Raw genomic sequence first — 21,123 nt, 5'->3', positions numbered from 1 at the left:
TGTGTGTGTGTGTGTGTGTGTGTGTGTGTGTGTGTGTGTGTGTGTGTGTGTGTGTGGTGTCTCCCCAGGAAGTGACATGACAGTATCACAGATCTTGCTGACACAACATGGAATCCCAGTGATGAACCTGTCTGATGGGAAGGCATATTGCTTCAATCCATCACTTTCTACATGGTAAGCAGGCCCTGACCTTGCTCTCCCTTATTCTACCCCAACCCCCTTGTCCTTCTGAGTTGTTGAAGTCAGCTGTGCTTATCACCACTATACTACCATGCAACACTCCTCAGTTGGAACGCAGAGCAGCAAAGGCTCTCCATCTTTATGGTCAAGGCTGCCAAGCTTTTTCCCTAGCGTGGAAGCTATAATAACAGCCCAGTCTAAGGAGACGAAACTCAAACTCACTAGTATAAGCTTCCTTGTCCTTGTGGCAGGCTGCCAGCCCACAGGCTCTCTGACCTCAGAGCCCAATGCTCAGGGCTTCTTTCTTTCTGTATCATTTTCTGAGGTCACTTTCTTTGGAATAATAAGTTGACTTCATAGTAACCTTGCCAGCACTTTCAATTTTTGTAGTTTAAGAGGAGCCAAATAGCACTTTAAAAAAAAAAAAAAGATTTATTTGTTTATACATACAGGAGCTGGGATATAGGCTGGGGGTTGGGGGAGATGAGAAGATTCACCAGAGACAGAGTGGGGAGCAGAACAGGTAGATATACTGCTGAGGGGAGCAGTAGATGAGACAGGAGAGATCTGTACTGTGTGGGTCACCTCCCTGGTCAGGGATTGAACTTGTGCTGCAGTGGCTGCCAGTAGCTTCACAGTGCTGAGACTTGACCCCTTGCACCACCAGGCAGGTTCCCAGATAGCACTTATTACTAACATCCTGAATTAGCTCAGGATGCACCATCACTTACTCCTTGTAATGGTTTGTACCTTTCCTCTGCTTATTTTCAAATTTGTATTCCAAATTTGTAAAAGTTCTTAATAAGTAAACATATGTTATATATAAGTGGTGTGCCAGCCACTCTGAAAATGAAGAATTCTTTTTCTGTCTATATATGTGATACTTCATACCCCACGTACCTTTCTTGTTAACAGTTGCCTGGCTCATGTTTATCCTCATACTGATATCTCTTTCCTAAATTAAAGAAAGCAAGATAATCTCTCAAATAACTCCCTGCTCCTCCAAATTGTCCAATGTTGCATGCTATGTATGTCTCTGGCAATAACAGAAATAAGCCAATTATTATTTTTTTAAGATTTATTATTATTTTTAAAGATTTATTTATTTTTTTTTTTAAAGATTTATTTATTTATTCATACAGAACTGGGGTACAGGCCAGAGGCTCAGGGGCGGTGAGAGGCTTCACCAGAGACAGAGTGGGGAGCAGAACAGGCAGATCTACGAAGTACACTGCTGAGGGAAGCAGCGGGCGGGCCAGGAGAGGTCTGGCTCGCCATGTGGTCTCCTCCGGGGCAGGCGGCAGGCGGGAATCGAACTCATGCGGAAGCGGCCTCAGATTCTCAGTGCTGTGCTTTAACCCGCTGCGCCACCAGGGAGGGCCTAAAGATTTATTTTTTTATACATACAGAACTGGGGTACAGGCCAGAGGTGCAGGAGCAGTGAGAGGACTCATCAGAGACGGAGTGGGGAGTAGAACAGGCAGATTGACAAAGTACACTGCTGACGGGGACAGGCAAGACTGAAGAGGTCTGCTGCACCATGGGGCCAGGAATCGCACTTGCACTGAAGTGGCTGCAGCTAGCTTGCAGTGTTGTGTTTTAACCCACTGAGCCAGCAGGGAGGGCCATAAGCCAGTTTTCTAAGAAGTATATATGACTCTTCTTGAGTATATTTGCAAAGCACTGAGCTTTTTTAGAGCGTGTGAAACATGTTTACTTAAGATAGGAGTAGTTCAGGAAAGGTGAAGATCTGCCTGCCTGGTTCTAAAAGCAAAGAAAGGCTAGGACCATGGCACCTTCTGAGGAACCAGACCATGTGGCCCCTAGGGCAGATGGACATCCTGGGCATACCTCACAGATAGGTGACCTGTCCTCATGAGCGAAGGCTGTGAGGCTGCAGTGTTCACAGGAGAACCCTGTCAATAACTTCACTGTCATTGATGTTTCCTTATCATGAAACCTACCTATAAGGAACCCAGTGCTGACAACACAGAGACACCAACCTCACTGGTGTTCTGGTAGTAATCAGATTGCTCTTGCTTCTCATTGGCCTCATCACCAACCTCTTAGGGTGTACCTCATAGTTTTTCTGAGCTCTTTTCCTGTCTTTACCTCCTTAGGAACCTGGTTTCTGACAAGCAGGATTCCCTGGCCCAGTGTGCGGACTTCAGAAGCAGCCTGCCTACCCAGGATGCCATGCTGTGCTCGGGACCCTTAGCCATAGTCCAGGGCCACGCCTCCACGTAGGTGACCTGAGTTCAGGAACAGTGGCTGGGTTTTGCAGGCCCACTCCCACCCAGGCTTGCTCTCTGATTATCTGTTTCCTGTACCCAGCTGCTTCTCTGCACAGGCAGGCTGGGTTACCAAGACTTGTGGGCCCATGTCAGGTAATATCCTGGGGGTCCAGAATGTTAGAGACAGTGTTACTTCATGGCCCAGATGCCACTCTAAGGGGTTAGGGGTCATGGATCACCCATTGTAGAGCAGCATTTTATTTAGGTGGGGGGGAATGAGCCACTAGCCTTTCATCTTCAAGGGTCTATCTGAGAGGTGCAGGGTGAGATATAGCTGGGGAGCTAGAGCATCCAGGGAGGCTGTGGCTCCCTAGCATTTGGGGAAGGATGAGCTAACATGGATTCTAATGCCCCACCACTATCACCATACCACTGACTTCTCACTGGTGCTCTGGGACATAAAATGGCAGCCACCTGTCTCCAGCCCCTGCCCTGCCTCCCTCCAGGGTACTTACTGCCTTATCATGTGTGCTCTACTGGTCTTTGCAGTTCAGGAAGGCAGGCGGCCCGTCTCTTCTCCGTGCCTCATGTGGTGCAGCAGGAGACCACCCTAGCCTACCTTGAGAATCAGGTTGCCGCAGCGCTTACCCTGCAGTCCAGCCACGAGTACCGCCATTGGCTCCTCCTCTATGCACGGTACCTAGTGAACGAAGGTGAGCTCCCTAGTGGCCCCTCGGTCCTCCTGGACTTTACACAGTCCCCATCCTAACATGACCCTACTCAAATCTCTCAAATCAAGGCTGAGATATTATGGCCCACGGCTCTTTATATACTCTCCTTCCTCCTGGTCTCCCACGGTCACTCTTGAGGGCCTTAGCTTCTTGCTCTCCCATCAGTGAAATGGGTCCTCACCCCATGTCTCCCAGCATGAGTTGTAACCTTGGCAGTTCAGTGGGCATCCTACTCATTCAAACACTGAGGCCCTAAACGGAGTAGGACCTGCAGCCAGGAGGATTGGCAGAGGGAGGGGTGAGGGCAGAGAATGTATGTGACTCCATCACACCCTTGGAGTGTTAGTGGTCAGCAAGCCTGTCACCCCAGGGGAGAGCATCTTCTGGCAGCATCTGGTGGGCCTGCATTCCTCTTTCTCTTCTGAGCCCTTCCTGTCCAAGAAGGGCCAGCCTCCTGTTGAGCACCTCCCCATGACCCCTCAGCCCAGGTTTTCCAAGCTTGGCCTCTTGGAGAACATCTGTGGTCCAATCCCCTTTCAGCCACTACCTTCCCTGTTGGTCAGCAGAAAGCAAGGTCTGTCAGAAGAAGTAACAGTCCTGGTTTTGGAGTGACCTCCAGCAACCTCTCATCCCTCTGCTAGGCAAATGAGGGGGCACCTTAGCAGCCTTCTTCCCACCTGTGCTTGGCCTTAGGGCTATGTCTTAGGAAATGACCCTCCCCAAATTTTCCTTGTGTCACTACACATCCCAAGACCTGATTACAGAGCAGCCTGTCCTGAACTTCATGTTTCCTTTTGCTATCACCCTCCACATTTTGATTATGATTTAGAGAAATAAATATAAGTACAGAAAAGACTAAAACATGTCAAGCCCCTATAACTGTAACTCCCAGAATTCACATGCCATGTTGTTTCTGCTGCTGTAGCTATGTATGTCTATACCATTGGTGACAACAAACATGACTGACCAACATAAAGCCCCTTTTTTTCCCAGTGGACATCAGTCATGAATGTGATGTTCACTTTTCCCACCCAGTCTATGTAACTATCCAGTACTGACTTGCCATTCCTATACTATAGTCACATCCTGGACCTTGCATCCTGTTTTCTCTCTTCTGGCTCTTCTGGTTTGCTTATTCCTTGTTATTGATAAGGACACGCCCTGACACCCTTTATAAAGCTGGAGCTCTCGTGTATGGGATAACTTCTATCTACCTCTTTCTTCTTTTCTGCCATCTTCTACACATCTGTCCCACTGTGCATACACAGGTTGTCTCTTCTATCTTTTGCTTACTTAACCAGGAAAGGAAGACTTAGTTTTAAAAGGGAAATCCCATTCACTTCTAAAATTCCTCGAATTCCAACTTCTTTCTCCTTATTCTCCACCCATGTCTTTGGGTCATTTATCTATTCCTTATGTTTCAGCTGATAGGCCACCCCCAAATTCCACATTCAGTCTTTCTGGCACTCCATCTGGCTGTGCCTATAACTCTGGATTAATGGACTTGTTTCACCACCTCCATTAATCGCTCCCTTCTCATTCTAATTGGGACCTTTGCTATGTCCTGCTTCCTAAGTACTGACCTCCTAAGCTTGCTAATCTCCTCTCACACCAGCTGCCAGAACATCCTAAAATCTGACTAGTCTGCTCTCCTCTCTTCGCAGTTTCGCACATTTCCCATCACCTTGGGAAGTTTATCCAAGGTCTAGCTACATCTCAGTTTTCAGCACTGTAGGTGTTTATGTTTCAAGGGATGGGCAAGTGAGAATCTGTCATTATGGGTCTCAGTGCCCCAAACTAAAAGACCCAAAAGGAGTTTTTCCCATATAAGCAATGAAGCCAGCATTTGTTCATTCTGCTTTGATATACACAATAGCGTATTCTTGATTTTTTATTTCTTTTTGTAATGTGTTCCTATTTCTGTTTTGTTTTGTTTTTGTTTTTTTTGTTTTTTTTTCTGTAATTAGGGTTTGAATACCGACTCCGAGAAATATGCAAGGACTTACTGGGTCCGGTTCACTACTCCACTGGAAGCCAGTGGGAGTCAACGGTAGTGGTAGGTGCTTCTTTCATTCTTGCTGCAAGAATTTGCTCTTGAAAAGTGAAAATGGAGACTTTCTAAATAAGCCAAAGTACTTTGAAATTCTTCCCCATTCGAGTTGGGTCCAAGCATCAGTAAAAGAGCAAGATACTAGCACTCCATGCTAGCACCTGGCAGAAGGGGTCCCTCAGCATTGGACCTTGGGAGTGCTCAGCCACTCTATCTTTGGGAGCCTGCCCAAAGCTTCCTGCAAAGGATGGTGGGCTATTCAGTCCTAAAGGCAAAAAATCCTTCTCTGCTTTTGTGGAGGGCAGAAAAGTTTGATAGGGAACAAATAATCAGTAGAGTCCACAAGACCATTTTACTGAGGATTATGCTTAGAAGAAGTAAAAGCCTTTGCTTTTACTGGAAAGATTGGCCAGGGAAGACCTTAGAAGAGGACATGGATATGAAACCCAAGGATAAGAATAAACCAACTCTGCAGAGACCTAGAGATTCCTGGTAGAACAGGGTAAATGCAAAGAGGATTCAGTATATTGAGAGTATTGTGGCTGGAACTTAGCAGACAAAAGAGAAGACTGTGTGAGGTGACATGAGAACTAGCAGAAAGTGGATCTTGGGGGCTTGTAAGGAGCTGAAATCTAAGGCAAAATGGTCTGTGAGGAATTTGTACAGAGGTGATAGAAACTGACAGAAAACCAGAAATGGCTTGTTTTTTGTAGCCATTCCTGCAGTCGATAAAAGTAACATGGATCAGTGTGATGGACATTGAAAGGAGACTGATTCATTGTGTATGTTGGAAGCAGAATCAACAAGACTTAGAAGGAGTGTGGCTGGGTATGTAGGCGAGGGGAAGAGTGATTGATAGTGTCACCTCCAGATTTTTTTGGCTTAAGTAAGTGAATACTGTTGTATTGATTGACTTGGGAAAGGAACAGATTGGTGAGGGATGGGAGAATTGATGGATCCAAAAGTTAGCCCCATAACTTCATTTGCTCACTGAGCAGATACTGATAGAGTGCCTGCTTCGGCCAGGCTAGTCTTAAGTATGGGGCAAGCAGTAGTGAATAAGAACAACTGAGGCTCTGCCTTCATGGAGCTACGTTCTTGTGAGACAGGCAAAATATAAATAATAAACTAATCTGTGAGTGAGGGTGGAGGTTATGGGAACAAAAAAAGAGAGGTTGGGGGATACAGAGTTACAGATATGATGCTATTTTATATAAGGTGAACAGGAAAGGCCTAACTAATTGAGAGCAGAGATGAGAAATTTGAGGGATACAGATACCTGAAGGAAGAATATCCAAGCAGAAAGAACAGCAAGTACAAAGACCTGAGGTCAGAAACTTGCATTGTAATGGGAATAACTAAGCAGAGTGGCAATGGAGGATGAAAGGAGTTGAGATTAGAAAGATTAGAGGGCCAATCCCCACATGGGTCTGAGGGTATAGTGTGTACTTCTTTATTTTCTATTCCATTTTTATTTTGTTGCAGTAGATCTTAATTTGGTTGACTAATGGAGTCATAGGGTTAAAGTCAGTTCCCTGGGAACACAAAACTGGTACAAGAACTGGTTTACTTCTAGCTCACCTTTGTTCTATGGTACATCCCCATGGGATGCCAACATAAAGAAAGGATCATTTACCAGGGACCCCCACTTTTCATAGGAGCTAGGCCCCTACTTTGATTCCTCCTAGGTCTTCAAGTCTGTCCGAAATTCAGTTATTCTCTTCATCAGTAAATGCTCCCTAGATATGCCCCTCTATTGGATCCTGCCTTCCCTACACCAGTGCCTGATCACGTGGCACTAGCAGGTCAGCTCTAGGTCTGCTTATGTTTGTCCAGCACAGAGCAGGAAGGGTTGTTCTGAATTATCTGGTATGTTACTGGAATGAAAAGTTGATAGCTTTCATTTACAAATATAAGCTACAATAATAAGCAGAATTTTTTTTTTTAAGGTTAACCTTTGTTCCCTGAATTACTTGTCATTTCTAGTTTCACTTTCATTTCTGATTCATTTATTATGGTCATTGTTCTTGAATATTTTCTCCTATTCATCTGTTACCTGACTCAGGTTTGCTTTGCAAGAGTAGAGCTGCTTCCCAAGCAGCTGGGGATCTGCTTCAGTGGAAAACAGACATGTATCTAACTGGTCCCTCCCTCTGACCAAGTTGTGGGGCTTCACTCTGACCCACATGCCTCTCTGGTGGGAGCATTTGCCTGAGGTGTCAACTAAAGCTTCACAGTAGTTCTGTCTCAGTCTGAAAGTAAGCACTGAAAGCCATTGTGGTGCAAAGGAAAGGAGTCACAGATAGACCACTGGTCAACAGCCACACCTCTCCCCACATCTTCCTCTCCCCACTTTCTGTTTGTCTCTAAGAAGTACACTTCATTAGGATTTTGTCCTGGAAAGCCTGTGACTTCCTTCCCAAGTCGCCCGTCAGTATGTCCCTACCTACTTTCCACCTTCTGTAAACAGCTTAAAATAGCTGGTCTGCTTGTGGTCCCTGTTGTCTATGACAGATTCTTTCAACTGCAGATAAATGATAACCCGTTTAATAGTAGCTGAAACAGCTCTTCTCCAAAATAAGGAGTTTGGAGTTAGGTGGCAGTTTATGTATCTCTCTGATTTTCCTGGCCCTTATGGTCACAAGGTGGCTTTTATATCTAAATTCAAAGGTGGCCAGGAATAAGCTAAAGAAGCTAACCCTTTGCCACTTCTACTTAAGAGAGTGTGCTAGGGCTCTCCCTGGTGGCCCAAGGGGTTGATGCACAGCACCTTGAGGCTGTCCTCAGCCAATGCAGCACGAGTTCCTTCCTCAGCTGGGATGTGACCCACATGGCATGGTGGACCTCTCCTGTCCCACCCGCTCCTCCCCTCAGCAGTGTATTTCAGTTTTATTCTATTTTGTTCCCCCCTTTGTTTCTGGTGGGTCCTCTCACTCCCCTCACCTCTGGCCTGTACCATTTCTTGTGCACATAATTTACCAAAAAAGTATACTAGAAATCTTAGACAGAGCAGTAAGAAAACAATGGAAATAAAAAGTAAACTTAACTGAAGACAGTGTCATCTCATATGTAGAAAACCTTAAAGATTTCACAAAAGATCTGGAGAATAAAGGCATTCGGTAGATTTGCAGAATACAAAACCGTGTTCAATTTCAATCTATGTGTGTCCTTAGGTCTAAAGTAAGCTTCTTGTAGGCAGCATGTAGTTGGATCCTATGTACATATATATTTTTTTTGATTGGGGAATCAGATATAAATAACTCATTTATATTTAAAATAATTACTGATAAGTAAAATTAATGTTGCTATTCTGTTTTTTCTTTAGTTTATATTTTTATATTTTATCAAATATGAATTACTCATTTATATTTAAAGTAATAACAGATAAGTAGAATTAGTGTTGCTATTTTGTTTTTTTCTTTATTTTATCCCTCATTTATTCCTTTATTGTCCTTTTTTTAAATTTGTTTTGTTGCAATAACTGGTTTATAGCATTGTGTAAATTTCAGGTGTGCAACCTTTTATCTGGATATATGTGTATACAATACAACATTATAATCACCATCAAAAGCCTACTTTTCAGTCCATGCAGTTTACTACCCTTCACCCATTCTGTATATTCCTATCACCGTTCCCCTCTGGTAATCAATACCGTGCTGTCAGATCTAAGACTTTGTTTTTGTTTGTTTTGTCTTCTGCATATGTAAAATCATACAGTATTTGCCTTTATTCATTCTGACTTATTTCACTTAATGTAATCCCCTCACAGTCCATAATTTCATCTTTTTTTTATCACTAATTAGTATTCCACTGTATGTATAAACTATATCTTATTTATCCATCCGTAGATGAGCTCTTAAGTTGTTTCCATATCTTGGCTACTGTACAGTGATATTTTTATTTTGATTCCTACCTCACTTTTAGATATATATTCTATATATATATATAAAATCCTGACGATTACCAAAAACTTGTTTAAAGTTAACTATCTATGTTAAACCACTAATAGTTTAATTTTAATTGCACACAGAACACCATATTCCTTTATAGCTCCACCCACCCCCATTTTGTTGTCAGTGTCAAAAAGTTTTATATATTGTGTAACATTTAACAGATTTAGAAGTTCCATGCTTTTGCTATTTAAATCCCATTAATGAATTAAAAAAAGCAGTATCACCAAACAAAATTGGTTAATATGGATTTGTATACTTGTCTATGTATTTCCCTTTACTAGAGAACTTTATATGTTATTGTCTAGTGTCCTTCCATTTCAACTTGAACTTATTAGCATTTCTTGTAAGACATCTAGTGGTCATGAACTCAGTCAGTTTTGATCAGGGAATATCTTGCTTTCTTCCTTGTTTTTTGAAGAATGTAGTTTTGCCAGATATAGTACCCTTAGTTGCCATTTTCTTTAAAATATGTCATCTCATTTGCCTTCTGCCCCTTAATGTCTCTGCTGAGAAATTTACATATAATCTTATTGAAGATCACTTTTACACAACAAACCACTTTTCCACTTGGTTGTGTTATATATATATCTCCTTTTTCACATATCACTGTCCTCATTTCTATTTAGTTGTCTGTGTTATCTTTGGGCATATTTTAAAAGGCTTCTTTAAACTCTGTCACATAAGTTCTAAGCTGTTTTTCTGCTTTCTTTTGTTCCTTTGAATAAGTCATATTTCCCTATTTGATTCTATGTCTGTGATTTTTTGTTGAAATTGGAGCATTTGAAAAAATAATCACATTTCCTAGTCTTTGCAGACCAGCTTCACTAATCAGCCCATGATAAAGGCTTAGGATCCTCTCAGATCTTTCTGAAGGATTCATCTTCCCCAGTCCTTTGCATGTGTGTTTTTTGTTTTTCCATTTTCCTCAATACACATAACTGCTTTTAAATGTCTTATTTGACCTAGTAGTCTCAGTCCTGCTTCTGTTCATAAGCTTGGACATATTTTACCCATAATCTCATGCACCCCAGGTGAGACTTGCTTCATCTATAGCTCTCATGCCCCACAGTGCCTGCACTGCCTTTAGCAACTTCCATCCGATAACCAAACTATTTCACTGTTCCCATTAGCATTCTGACTTAGGCAAGACAACCCAGTTCCTTTAGCAGCTGTCCAACAAACTGGACAATTGCAAGCAAATTCAATAATGAAAATGCACTACACCAGTAGGCAGTGGGACAAAAACAAGCACATGGTTGGAAAATTATCTATTGTTTTGAGTTTGGTCTTTTCTTGATTAGGTGTCCACTCAGTTCCTTAACTGATGTCTAGAGTTCCTGCGTAGACACTTTGGTCTATATATCATTTACTTGAGTTTCTGTTGGGGAATGTGGGCCTAGAGCTTGCTAGTACAACATTTTGCTCCCAGATATCCTTCAGCCTTTTTCTTTTAACTTATTTATGTTATAATATATAAGGTGGATTTCCTGTAGACAACAAATAGTTAATGGCCATTGGATAATTTAGACTGACATTGATCATTGATATGTTTAGTTGTATATTTACCATCTTGACTTTTGAATTAATTTAGTTTTTTGTTACTCCAGTTTATCTTTGTTGGTGTATTAGTCAAATCCTTTTTGTTTGGGCCTTGTATATAAGGAACACTTGGTTTTTGTTTATGACAGCCTTCCTTCAAGTGATATGCTACCACTTTAAGTATCTTTTAATGGTATGTTTTCCATATCCCTTCCTAGTTTTTGTGGTATTATTGTCCTACCTTTTACTTATGTATGCTATAAACTACAGGCTATGTTTACACTATTTTTCTTTTAAAAAAGCATAACTTTTTAACATTTAAGTTCTGAACCCTTTGGGGAAATGTTTTGGGTTAAGGATCCAGTTTTACTCTATTCCATGTGGATAACTATTGGGTTGTGGGAAAAATCATGACACATTTGTACTTTAAAAACAAAAAATACATTATGACCTTTCTGGCAGCCCAATATGTTCTCAAATTCAATGTGTTGAATAATCCCCTCTTGATCCCACCATGTCTGTCTTGCCTCCTCTCCTAGCAAAGTTTGGCACAATAAGCCTGCTTATCTGACAGGATAGTGAATGTCTGTGTTTTTTACTTTTACTCCATATACATCTTAGAATGGTCAGATTCCACTAAAAACCCTGTCAGGCATTTGCTTGGAGATACTTTTAGGGGGGGAAAAATTGTCTTCATTCAGATTATTATTAAAGTCTTTAATGTTTCATAGTTTTCAGTACATATACCATGCACATCTTTTGTTAGATTTACTCAGATATCTTAAATGTCCTCTAATATTTAACTCTCACTTTTCTTGATAATAGTTATCTTTTTTATTCATTGTTAGAATTGATTGCTAGTAATTCATAAAAGATTTATATTTCTGACTTCACAGGTAAAATTAGCCTGAGATCTTCCATTCTCATGCTGTGCTTTTCTAGCTTTAGGTTCAGAGTTATATTTGCTTCACAGACTGTGTTGAGTAGTTCCTCATTCTCCTGAGTTTTTAAAACTTTGGAAAATACTGTTTCTTGGAAGTTTTTTAAGACATTAATTAAAAATTCCAGTATACCCAATTGTGGTAAGATACAAATCCTGTTTTCTATTTCTTTTTAAGTCTTGATGAATTTTATTTTTCTAGGAATTAGTCCATTCTCTCTATCCTTCTTTGTTGTCAAAAAATTGCTCATACTACTCATTACTTTTTAATATCTTCTACAGCTATAATTTTATGCCTTCTTTATTTTTCATTGAGCTTCTCTCTCCTTTCTTGATTCATCTTGCTGGAGTTATTTCTTTAGACATTTAAAAAAGTGACTTAAGTTTTTTCTTCAGTGTTTTTACCTTCATTGATTTTTAACTCTTACCATCTTTCATTTTATTTTTCAATATTTTGCGTGATTCCTGTCCCCCATCCTCTAGACCTTATATTGGATTCTGGGCCAGAGTTGCAGGGTGTGAGGAGATTGACCAGAGACAAAGTGAGGGGCAGACAAGCAGATTTCCTGAAATAGCACTGCTAAGGGCAGCAGTGGGCTAGGCAGAGAGATCTGTTGTGCTATATGTATGGGTTAGTTTCTTGGCCGGTGATTGAACTCAGGCCATTGGGGTGAGAGCACTGAGACTTAACCACTAGGCCACCAAGGAAGTCCTCCAATAAAATTATTTTATGTCTTTAGTAAGTGTCCAATGTAAGCTCCACTTTTGCTGTATCCTGGTAGTTTTGCAGTATTAATTGTTTTTAATTTTAGCTAACTAAAACCAGTTAATTTGATCTATGAGTTTTTACTAAGTTATATTTTAGTGAAAGAATATAATCTGTGGCAGGGGTTTTCTGTAAAATCCTTTTTTGTAAAATGTAAAAACATTTTCTGTAAGAGACAAGAGAGTAAGCATTTCAGGCTTTGCAAACCCATACAATTTTTGTGGTCGTTAGCTGCTCTTGGCAGCATGACATAAACAAATTGGCATGACTGTTTGACTAAAAGCTGGATTTGGCCTATGCCAATGCAACCTATTATTTTGTTGATAGGCTTTTAGATCACTTTTTCATACATCCTTCCCTGCGAAAGAGGAATTGTGTTCTCTGATTTGGGTGGCTCGCTCTGCATATATGCATCAGGTCATATTTGCTAGTAAAATGTGTTTGTATTATTTTAATCTACAGCTACTTGCTTTCTGAATCATGAGTAATTGAATCTGAACTAAAATTTCCCTGTGAGGATGTTTTTTGTCTCTTTTGTATTACTCCCAATGATGTTATATCAGTGTACTTGTCTGATAATTATAAAATACTAGTTTTTTTTTTTTAATTATTTACAATACATCTTTTTCCATCTTTAACTTTCACCCTTTCTGTACCCATGTTTATGTGTTTCTTGCTGGCATCATAGATTTGGCTTTTGGTTGATTAAATCTGACAAGTTGTTTTTCATCACCAAATTACATTTACATTTTCTGCATCCTTGTGGGTTGTTTTTTTTTTTTTTTTTTTTTTTGAGAACAGCAAAACCTTTAGCAGTAGTCGATCACATTACTTTGCATACTTCTTCTAGTATCAGCTGGATTATCTCTTCTTTGAGCATTTCTTCCCAAAACATTTCCTAGGTAGACTTTTCCTATGGCAACCCAAAGAATACTTACATTTATACACTCTTTAATGAATAGCCTTTTGGCTGGATTTAGAAAGTAAAAGATGGTGAATTTTCCCCAATATATTAAAAGTATTACTATGATGTAAATCTTGATGTCTTTTCTTTTGTAGGTGATATGCTCTTGTTCTTTAGAAAGTTAAAAATTTTTTCTGTCTTTGAGATTCTCAAAATCTCCTCTTATTTAATTCCTGGTGTTGTTACCATGCTTGTCTTAACACCATGGCCCTTCTTTTCCAATGGTCAGTATTGACAGATGATGGTTTTTTCCCTTTGCAATTGCTATGCCCTTCAGGCGTCTATGCAGTGGAGACCCTACTTGGCAGTGCGTATTGCAGAAGCGCCCGTGCAGGTTGTGGTGCCCGTGCACCCAGATATAGAGGAGACATGGGCAAAAGTTAAGAACAGAGCATCAATGAAACAAAAGCTAGTTAATTGCCTAAGCGCTTCCTTATTGCTGAGCTTGAACTCCAGCCCCTGGAGAGTATCCATATGAAGGGCCAGACCTTGCAGGTAACCATCCACATAGTTACCCTGATTTCCTACTTCCACCTTACCCTGGAGTGACCAGTTTATTGCAGTCTAAGGCCAATGTTAACTATACCAACAGATTTAAGAGACACAGAGAAGCAGAAACTACCCCAGTTTTCTCTGCCATATCCTCATACTGTGTCACTCCCCTACACCCTGCCACTGTGCTACACCATGCCCCAGGAGTTTTCCTTTTAACCAACAATCAGGATTTCCCCATAAGTTACATGGACATTGGTAACTTGTAGGAAATTTAATCTCAGCTCTCCCAGGGCTTCCTGGCATGCAGAGAAATCGTGATTATCCATTTAGGCTTCTCAAACAAACAAGATTCTCTGCCAGGATAGGAAATTCCCCACAGTTAGGACTTCTCACTAACTGGCTCTCAACTGTCACTCCTGTGCCCACAGGGTCTGCGGAAGAGGGAGCTGCTGAAGGAACTGTTGCCAGTCATTGGGCAGAACCTCCGCTTCCAGCGCCTCTTCACCGAGTGTCAGGAACAGCTTGACATACTGAGGGACAAGTAGCCTGCCCCATCTTTTCCAGCTGCCTCAAGGACAGGGCCACACTTTTTGCTGATGACACGCAGAGCCATTTCATCTCTTCTGGCTGCCGTAGAAAGAGGAGATACTGGCAGGAGGTGGGCTGTCCTGCACCAGTGCTGGCCCAGCTCCCTGGTCAGTCTTCCCCTGTGTGCTGGGCCTTTTGTTCCCTGAGAAAGGAGCAGCTGTGCCCTCAACTCATCTCTCTCTCTCCAGGACCCCCATGCAGAACTGAAGCTAGGGCTCTGTTCTGCTGCCCTGGGTTCGTGAGTCACTCTTAGGCCTGCTGTCTTCAGCATAGTCCCATGGTGGACACTAGTCCCTGCCACATTGCAGGTGCCGTGCTGCTTCAGCTATGATGAATGAGCCATTTGTGAAAGAGAGAATCCTGAAACAATAGTGTATTATGCAGTCAGTAGACTGACTTGAAACCTATGTAAAAGGAAAGGCTATTCCAACACACGGACTATTTTTGTACTAGAATTTGCTAACTTGTAATATGGAATTTTCCTTTTGGCCAATAATCAGGATTTCCCTATAAGTCACTTGGACATTGGTCACTTGTAGGAAATTTAAACTCTAATTATGAGAACTACATTGCAAAATAATTGTACTGAAATTAACTTGTCTATCTTCATTTGGTTTTGATTTTTAAATGTTTGTAAAAAGAGACTGTTTTGGGGGGGATGGGACAGTGGGGTGGGCAACTTCTTTTATAAGTGTAAAATAAATGAACATGCATTGGATATCAAATCATCCTTGCTTTCCCTGCCTTTTCCTTCTAACTTCCACCTCCCCTTTCCCCCTAATCTATCATGGATCCCTCTTTTGAAATGGGTAATGTTACAATATCAGAGCTAATGCTCCCCTTCCCAACCCCTCCTTGCCTTTGCAAAAATTCATTTTCTAGCATGTGGATCACTTCCTGGTTGTACAACACCTCAGGCCAAACGAACTAGCAGGCAGTTTATGTAATGTGTCAGTTCCCAAGCCAGGTGTCGTCAAAATCCTTGATTTCAGCTACACTGTGGCACACGTCCCTGATTGTCTAGGTACCAGGTTTTGCAGCTGACTTGCTAATTTCTTAGAAGGAAATCAGCTAAGTACAAATGTTTTTCTGAAAATTTCTCTAGAAGCTGGGATTTTCTTTGAAAGTGATTCAGATGCTAACACAAGGGAGATAAGATATCTGGAATCACAGAAACTCCAAGCATAGTGAAAGTTGAATACCCCGACTACTGGATCCTGGAACTCATCTGCTTGTTACTTTTGTGTGTTCCTGAGTCTGGGATAGAGGTCTGGACTTGGAAATATTAGGCCTGGGTGACTAGCCACTGACATGTCTTCTGCCTGCTTCCCTGCCTAGTGGACCTCTCACTGCCTAGCTTACATGAATATCAAGTAACTGGCTGTTTGACAATGGTAATGCACATTGAACATTGATGCCTCAAAAACCAGGCTATAACTGTGAGCTATTTAATGAATGAGAGACCAGATATGTTCAGATCAAGGAGTTCCATGGCCACTTTGGCACTGAGAGCTTAGTAGAATTGCACGCAGTCTTTGGACTGCCTGGGGTCCATTACCAGCATGATCTGGGGATCATTTTTGCAGCTGTCAAATGGAGATAAGTGTAGAAAACCTGCCAGGTTTTAAAGAGTAACTGGTATCATGGAAGCTGGTATCATGGAAGCAAAGCACTTAGTAAATGTTCCCTTAAAGAAACGACAATCTTGAGTGTCTTTACTGCTATAATTTGGGGAGAAAAGGAAGACTGGCTGGGTTATTCTACTTCCAGTCAAAATAGAGTAAGGGACTAAATTGATTCTCCTACCTGAAACAACCAAAGGGACCATCAAATGAATGATAGTTTCAAGACATGGGTTATCAGAAGACAAATGACAGGTTATTAGAAGACAGATTCCTGAGCGATGGGAAACATGAGTCCTACAGTTGTCTCAACTTAACTACTGAAAAAGAGTTTGCACTGCAGCAAAAAAGTAAAGTCTGGCATCCAAAAATTAACCAGGCGTATGAAGAAGCAGGAATGTGATCCAAGATGATAAAAACAATCAGTCTGACTGATGAGTCAAATCTAAACCAAAAACTTACACAGATGTAAGAATTAGCAGAAGACATTAAAACAATTACAGTAATATTATTCCTTCTATTCAAAAAGTGGAAACATAGAAGACCATAACAAGAAAACCACAGTCTTAACTTCTAGGGATGAAAACTAACACACATCCAGATGGAAAATACATGGGGTGGGATTGTAGAAGACGAGAAATTACAGAAAAAAAGATTAGTGAACTTGAAGCCATGGTAATAAAAGTACTCCAAAACGGGGAGGTGGGGGGGAGCCCAAAGAAAACAGTATCATTAAACACTGAGACAATTTCAAATATCCAAAGATACAAGTAACTGATGTTCTCTAGAAAAGAGAAGGGGATAAGAAAAATTTAATAGCCAGACAATAATTGCTCCATGCCTTTGCTTTATTCCTTGCCCTCTTGCAAATGAGCTCTAAGCCACTATCCTCTTCCCCTTCCCCCTATCCTTAATATGTATGTTTGGACTGCTGAGTCCACCAGTGCCCCACACTTAAACCCCTGTCCCTGTCTGATCATCTTACTTGCAAGTAGAACATTGGGTGCCTTTATCTTCCTGGACCTGCCTTGCTCTTTTTAAAGTTTTGACCCACTTTCAGCCTTTAGTTCACATTTGAGGTGTCAAAGTCCTTTACAAATTATCTTGGTGCAGTGGGAGCTTATGCATACACACACACACATGTATATTCTCCCACATTTGTGGCAAAACATTTTCCTCAGTTTATTCTCCAACTTTAAATTTTGTGTGTTGACTTAGTGTCTCAGTTTTTGTGAGGCTTAATTTCTTTAATTATTTTAAGCTTAAGGACACGTCATCAAAGATACATTAGATGCTCAATATCATTAGTCATTCAGAAAGCACCAAGTCACAATAATAAAACAAGTATATGATACTGGCTGATGTTTTCAGATGTATAGTATTAAATACTTATGAGGATGTTTAGAACTTTAATATATAGCTAGCAGGAAGGCAAAGTAGAACAGTTACTTTCATGAAAAGTTTGATAGTTCCTTGTAAATTAAACATAAAACATAGGACCCAGGTATTCTCTCCTTGGTTTTGGTTTTTAAAAATACAGAACATGGCCCTCTCTGGTGGCGCAGCGGGTTAAAGCACAGCACTAAGAAGCTTAAGCCACTTCCGCATGAGTTTGATCCCACCTGCCCCGAGGAGATCCACATGGCGTCGCAGACCCCTCCTGACCCGCCCACTGCTCCCCTCAGCAGTGTACTTCGTTGATCTGCCTGTTCTGCTCCCCACTCTGTCTCTGGTGAATCTTCTCACCCTCCGCATCTCTGGCCTGTACCCGGGTTCTATATAAATAAATAAATAAATAAATCTTTAAAAAAAAATACAGAACATTTTTCATCACCAGGTTTTCTTTTTTTAAAAAAATCTTTATAGTTGTCTATTTCTGTTTTGTGTTTTTCTGGAGAAAAGAAAGCAAACACTTAAAAAATGAACAATGATGTCATATATACACATAAGAAAACAAAAAACAATGGCATAAAAAATCTTTAGTGAAATGTAATTCACATAGCATGCAATTCATCTGTTTAAAGTGTATAATTAAATGGTTTCTAGTGTTAACATCACCAATTACTACAGACTACTTTCATGATCTCAAAAAGAAACTTCATATCCTTTACAATGCCCCACCCACTCATCTCCCTTATGTCTAAGCAGTTACAACTTCATCACTATAGATTTGCCCATTCTGGATATTTTATATAAGGGGAACTAGAGTATATGGTTTTTGGTGACTTAATGTTTTCATGTTTCAACAATATAGTATAATATCAGTACTCTAATCTGTTTATGGTCAAATAATGTTTAGAATAATACACACTTTGTTTATCTAGGCACCACTGGTGGCCATTTAGGTTTCCACCTTTTGATGACTGTGTATAGTGCTAATAACTTTTATACAAGCTTTTGTGTTTACATGTTTCCACTTCTCATGAATATATAAATAGGGGTCATATGGTGACTATAATTATTTGAACTGCCAGACTACCTTCCAGGTGGCTACATATCAACATATCAGCAGTGTATCAGGGTTCTGATTCTAATTCTTTTCTGATACTTTGACTATAGCAGTCTCTGGGTAAACTGGTATCTCACTGTATTTTGATTTTGCATTTCCTTAATAACTAAATATAATGAGCATTTCTTATGTGTTTATTGCCCTTTGAATATCTCATGTGGAAACATGTTAAGATCTTTTGCCATATTTTAAATTGGTTTATTCTTTGGATGAAGTTCATTTTCTATTTTGTCTTATTGCTTATGTTCTGGCCTCATACTTAAGAAACTGGCAAATCTAAAGTCTTTAGCAATCTTCACTGTTTACTTCTTTCTTGATTTAGGTTAGGTGTATGCTTCTGTTTTACAGTGTCTTAAGGTGAGAGTTTTCATAATTAAAGCTATAAATTTACCCCGTAGGCACTGTATTAAGAGCACCCTGTGAATTTGTTATATTTGTGTAAGAGTGTGCATTTGTATATACATTATATAGGTGTGTGTGTGCGCACATATATAATTTGCCTTTATTTTCACTTGCCTGAAATATTTCTTTTTAAGGACTTATTTATTTATGCATACAGAACTGGGGTACATACAGGCCAAAGTTGCAAGGGCAGGGAGAGGCTTCACCAGAGACAGAGTGGCAAGCAGGATAGGCAGATCAACGAAGTACACTGCCAAGGGGAGAACAGGCGAGACAGGAGAGGTCTGCTGGGCCACGTGAATCACCTCAGCGGCTGCAGCTAGCTTACAGTGCTGTGTCCTAACCCATTGCACCACAGGCAGAACCACCTGAAATATTTCTAACTTCCCTTTTTAAGCTCTTCTATAACCCATTGGTCACTTAGAGTGTATTGTTTAATGTCCATTTATTTGTGAATTGCCCAACTTTTTGTTACTGATGCAATTTCATGCCATTATGGCTAAAGATATATTTTGTATCTTTGTAGCCTTTAAATATATTAAGGCTTATTTTATGGTTTAACTGAGAAGATAGATCATACTTGAAAAGAATATAGATCCTCTATTCAAGTAAATGCATATTACTCTTTTATAGCCATATCACTTCCCTTTCATCTATCATCTCTTAACCCAAGTTAATCACCGATCTAGTCTCCATTTCTGTAATTTGTCATTTCAAGGATGTTATATAAATGAATTGAACACTAGGCAATCTGTTGGGATTGACTTTTTCACCGTAGATAGTTGTCTGGAAATTAAGTCAAGTGACTTTATGTATCAACTGTTGGAGACCACTAAGGCGTGAGGTGTTGGAATAGGAAGAGTGTCGGGATCATGACTGAAAGACTAAACATGGATCGAAAGACTGACCCATGTCCAGACCACAGTGTCCTTGTGTTAACAAAGCTATGCCTGAGAAACAGATAAGATTACAAAGGGAGTAGAATATATCTAATAATTCAGAGCCTTGGTGGTGAATGTGTCCCTGACTAGGCTAAATGCTAAGACAATGATTCATTGTCTAGTAACTAACAAGGATGGGAGGGGGCGGTTGGTATCAATAAAAATGAGTCAATTTGACATTTGTCTTGTCCCAACACCTCATGCCTTAGGGGTCTCCAACAGTTGGTGCATAAAGTTACTTAATTTCCAGACAATTATCTACAGTGAAAAAGTCAGTCCCAACAGATTGCCTCGTGTTTAATTCATTTATATAACATCCTTGAAGTGACAAATTACTCAGGACTCTTGAGCACTCAGGACTCTTGAGCCTGGAATGAGAGGCCTTTCATCGCCTGGATGTTGCTTCTCTTATACTGTTTTGTGTTGACTGTCAATTCATTACTTCCAAGTTCTTTTGGTTCCCTTTCTTCAACACTGTTCATCAGAGCTGGTCTCCAGCAATCAACACTTTATTCCTTTTACTTGCAAAATAGTATTTCAAGAATGGTCAATTTAACCATTCCTCTGTATAAAGACATCAGGAATGATTCTAGTTGTTAGCTATTACTATTAATGCTGCTTATTAAGGTTTTTATATGAAACTGAATCTTTGTTTCCTGAGAATATGCATCAGGACAATTGTTTGATATAATAGGTACATGTGTAGATTTTCCAGCAATTTAATGGAGAAAGAATATGCAATTCAATGGAGAAAGAATAGTCTTTTCAACAAATGATGCTGAAAATACTGGTGTCAACATGCAAAAACAACAACAAAGTATCTAGCCTTAAGCTTAAAAATGACTCTAGAAAAGTAAATGTTAAGGGAGTGAAAAGACAAATCATGGACTCAGAAAATATTTGTAAAAAGCATCTGATAAAGGGCTTGAATGCAATATATGCACACTAACCAAATCTTAAAAAATAGGAAGAGAAGCAACCCAATTTTTAAAAATGAACAAAATATCTGAACAGATATTTCACTAAAGAAGATATAAAGATAGCTATAATGATATGAAAAGATGTTTGATGTTTGATATTGTATGTCATTAGGAAATCACAAATTCAGAAGGCAATGAGATACCACTACCTACCTATAAGGTTGGCTAAAATTTTTTTTTTATTAAAAAGTTTATTTTTACATCATTTTGCACATTTTTTTTCATCTCA

At 40.1% G+C, this 21,123-nt stretch overlaps 1 protein-coding gene across 2 annotated transcripts in view; it reads left to right on the top strand.

The window, feature by feature from the left end:
* The window catches only part of LOC101619342 (protein HIRA), an 88,567-nt gene extending 73,407 nt beyond the window's left edge, over positions 1 to 15,160 (top strand). The window contains exons 21-25 of one of the 2 annotated variants that reach the window (XM_004694963.1): positions 69 to 174; positions 2,301 to 2,423; positions 2,964 to 3,127; positions 5,113 to 5,201; positions 14,281 to 15,160. In XM_004694963.1, the coding sequence (XP_004695020.1) occupies positions 69 to 174; positions 2,301 to 2,423; positions 2,964 to 3,127; positions 5,113 to 5,201; positions 14,281 to 14,397 (599 nt within the window). In that variant the 3' untranslated portion in view covers positions 14,398 to 15,160. The remainder of the gene's footprint in view (positions 1 to 68; positions 175 to 2,300; positions 2,424 to 2,963; positions 3,128 to 5,112; positions 5,202 to 14,280) is intronic. The other variant, XM_012734239.1, reaches the window with a different exon arrangement.
* Positions 15,161 to 21,123: the final 5,963 nt, after the last annotated feature.

This window comes from Condylura cristata, unplaced genomic scaffold, assembly GCF_000260355.1.
Source record: "Condylura cristata isolate star-nosed mole 26May11 unplaced genomic scaffold, ConCri1.0 scaffold00051, whole genome shotgun sequence".
NCBI classification, from domain to species: domain Eukaryota; kingdom Metazoa; phylum Chordata; class Mammalia; order Eulipotyphla; family Talpidae; genus Condylura; species Condylura cristata.
Note: the sequence above shows the minus strand (reverse complement) of the source record. Positions and strands in the feature narration are given on the sequence as shown.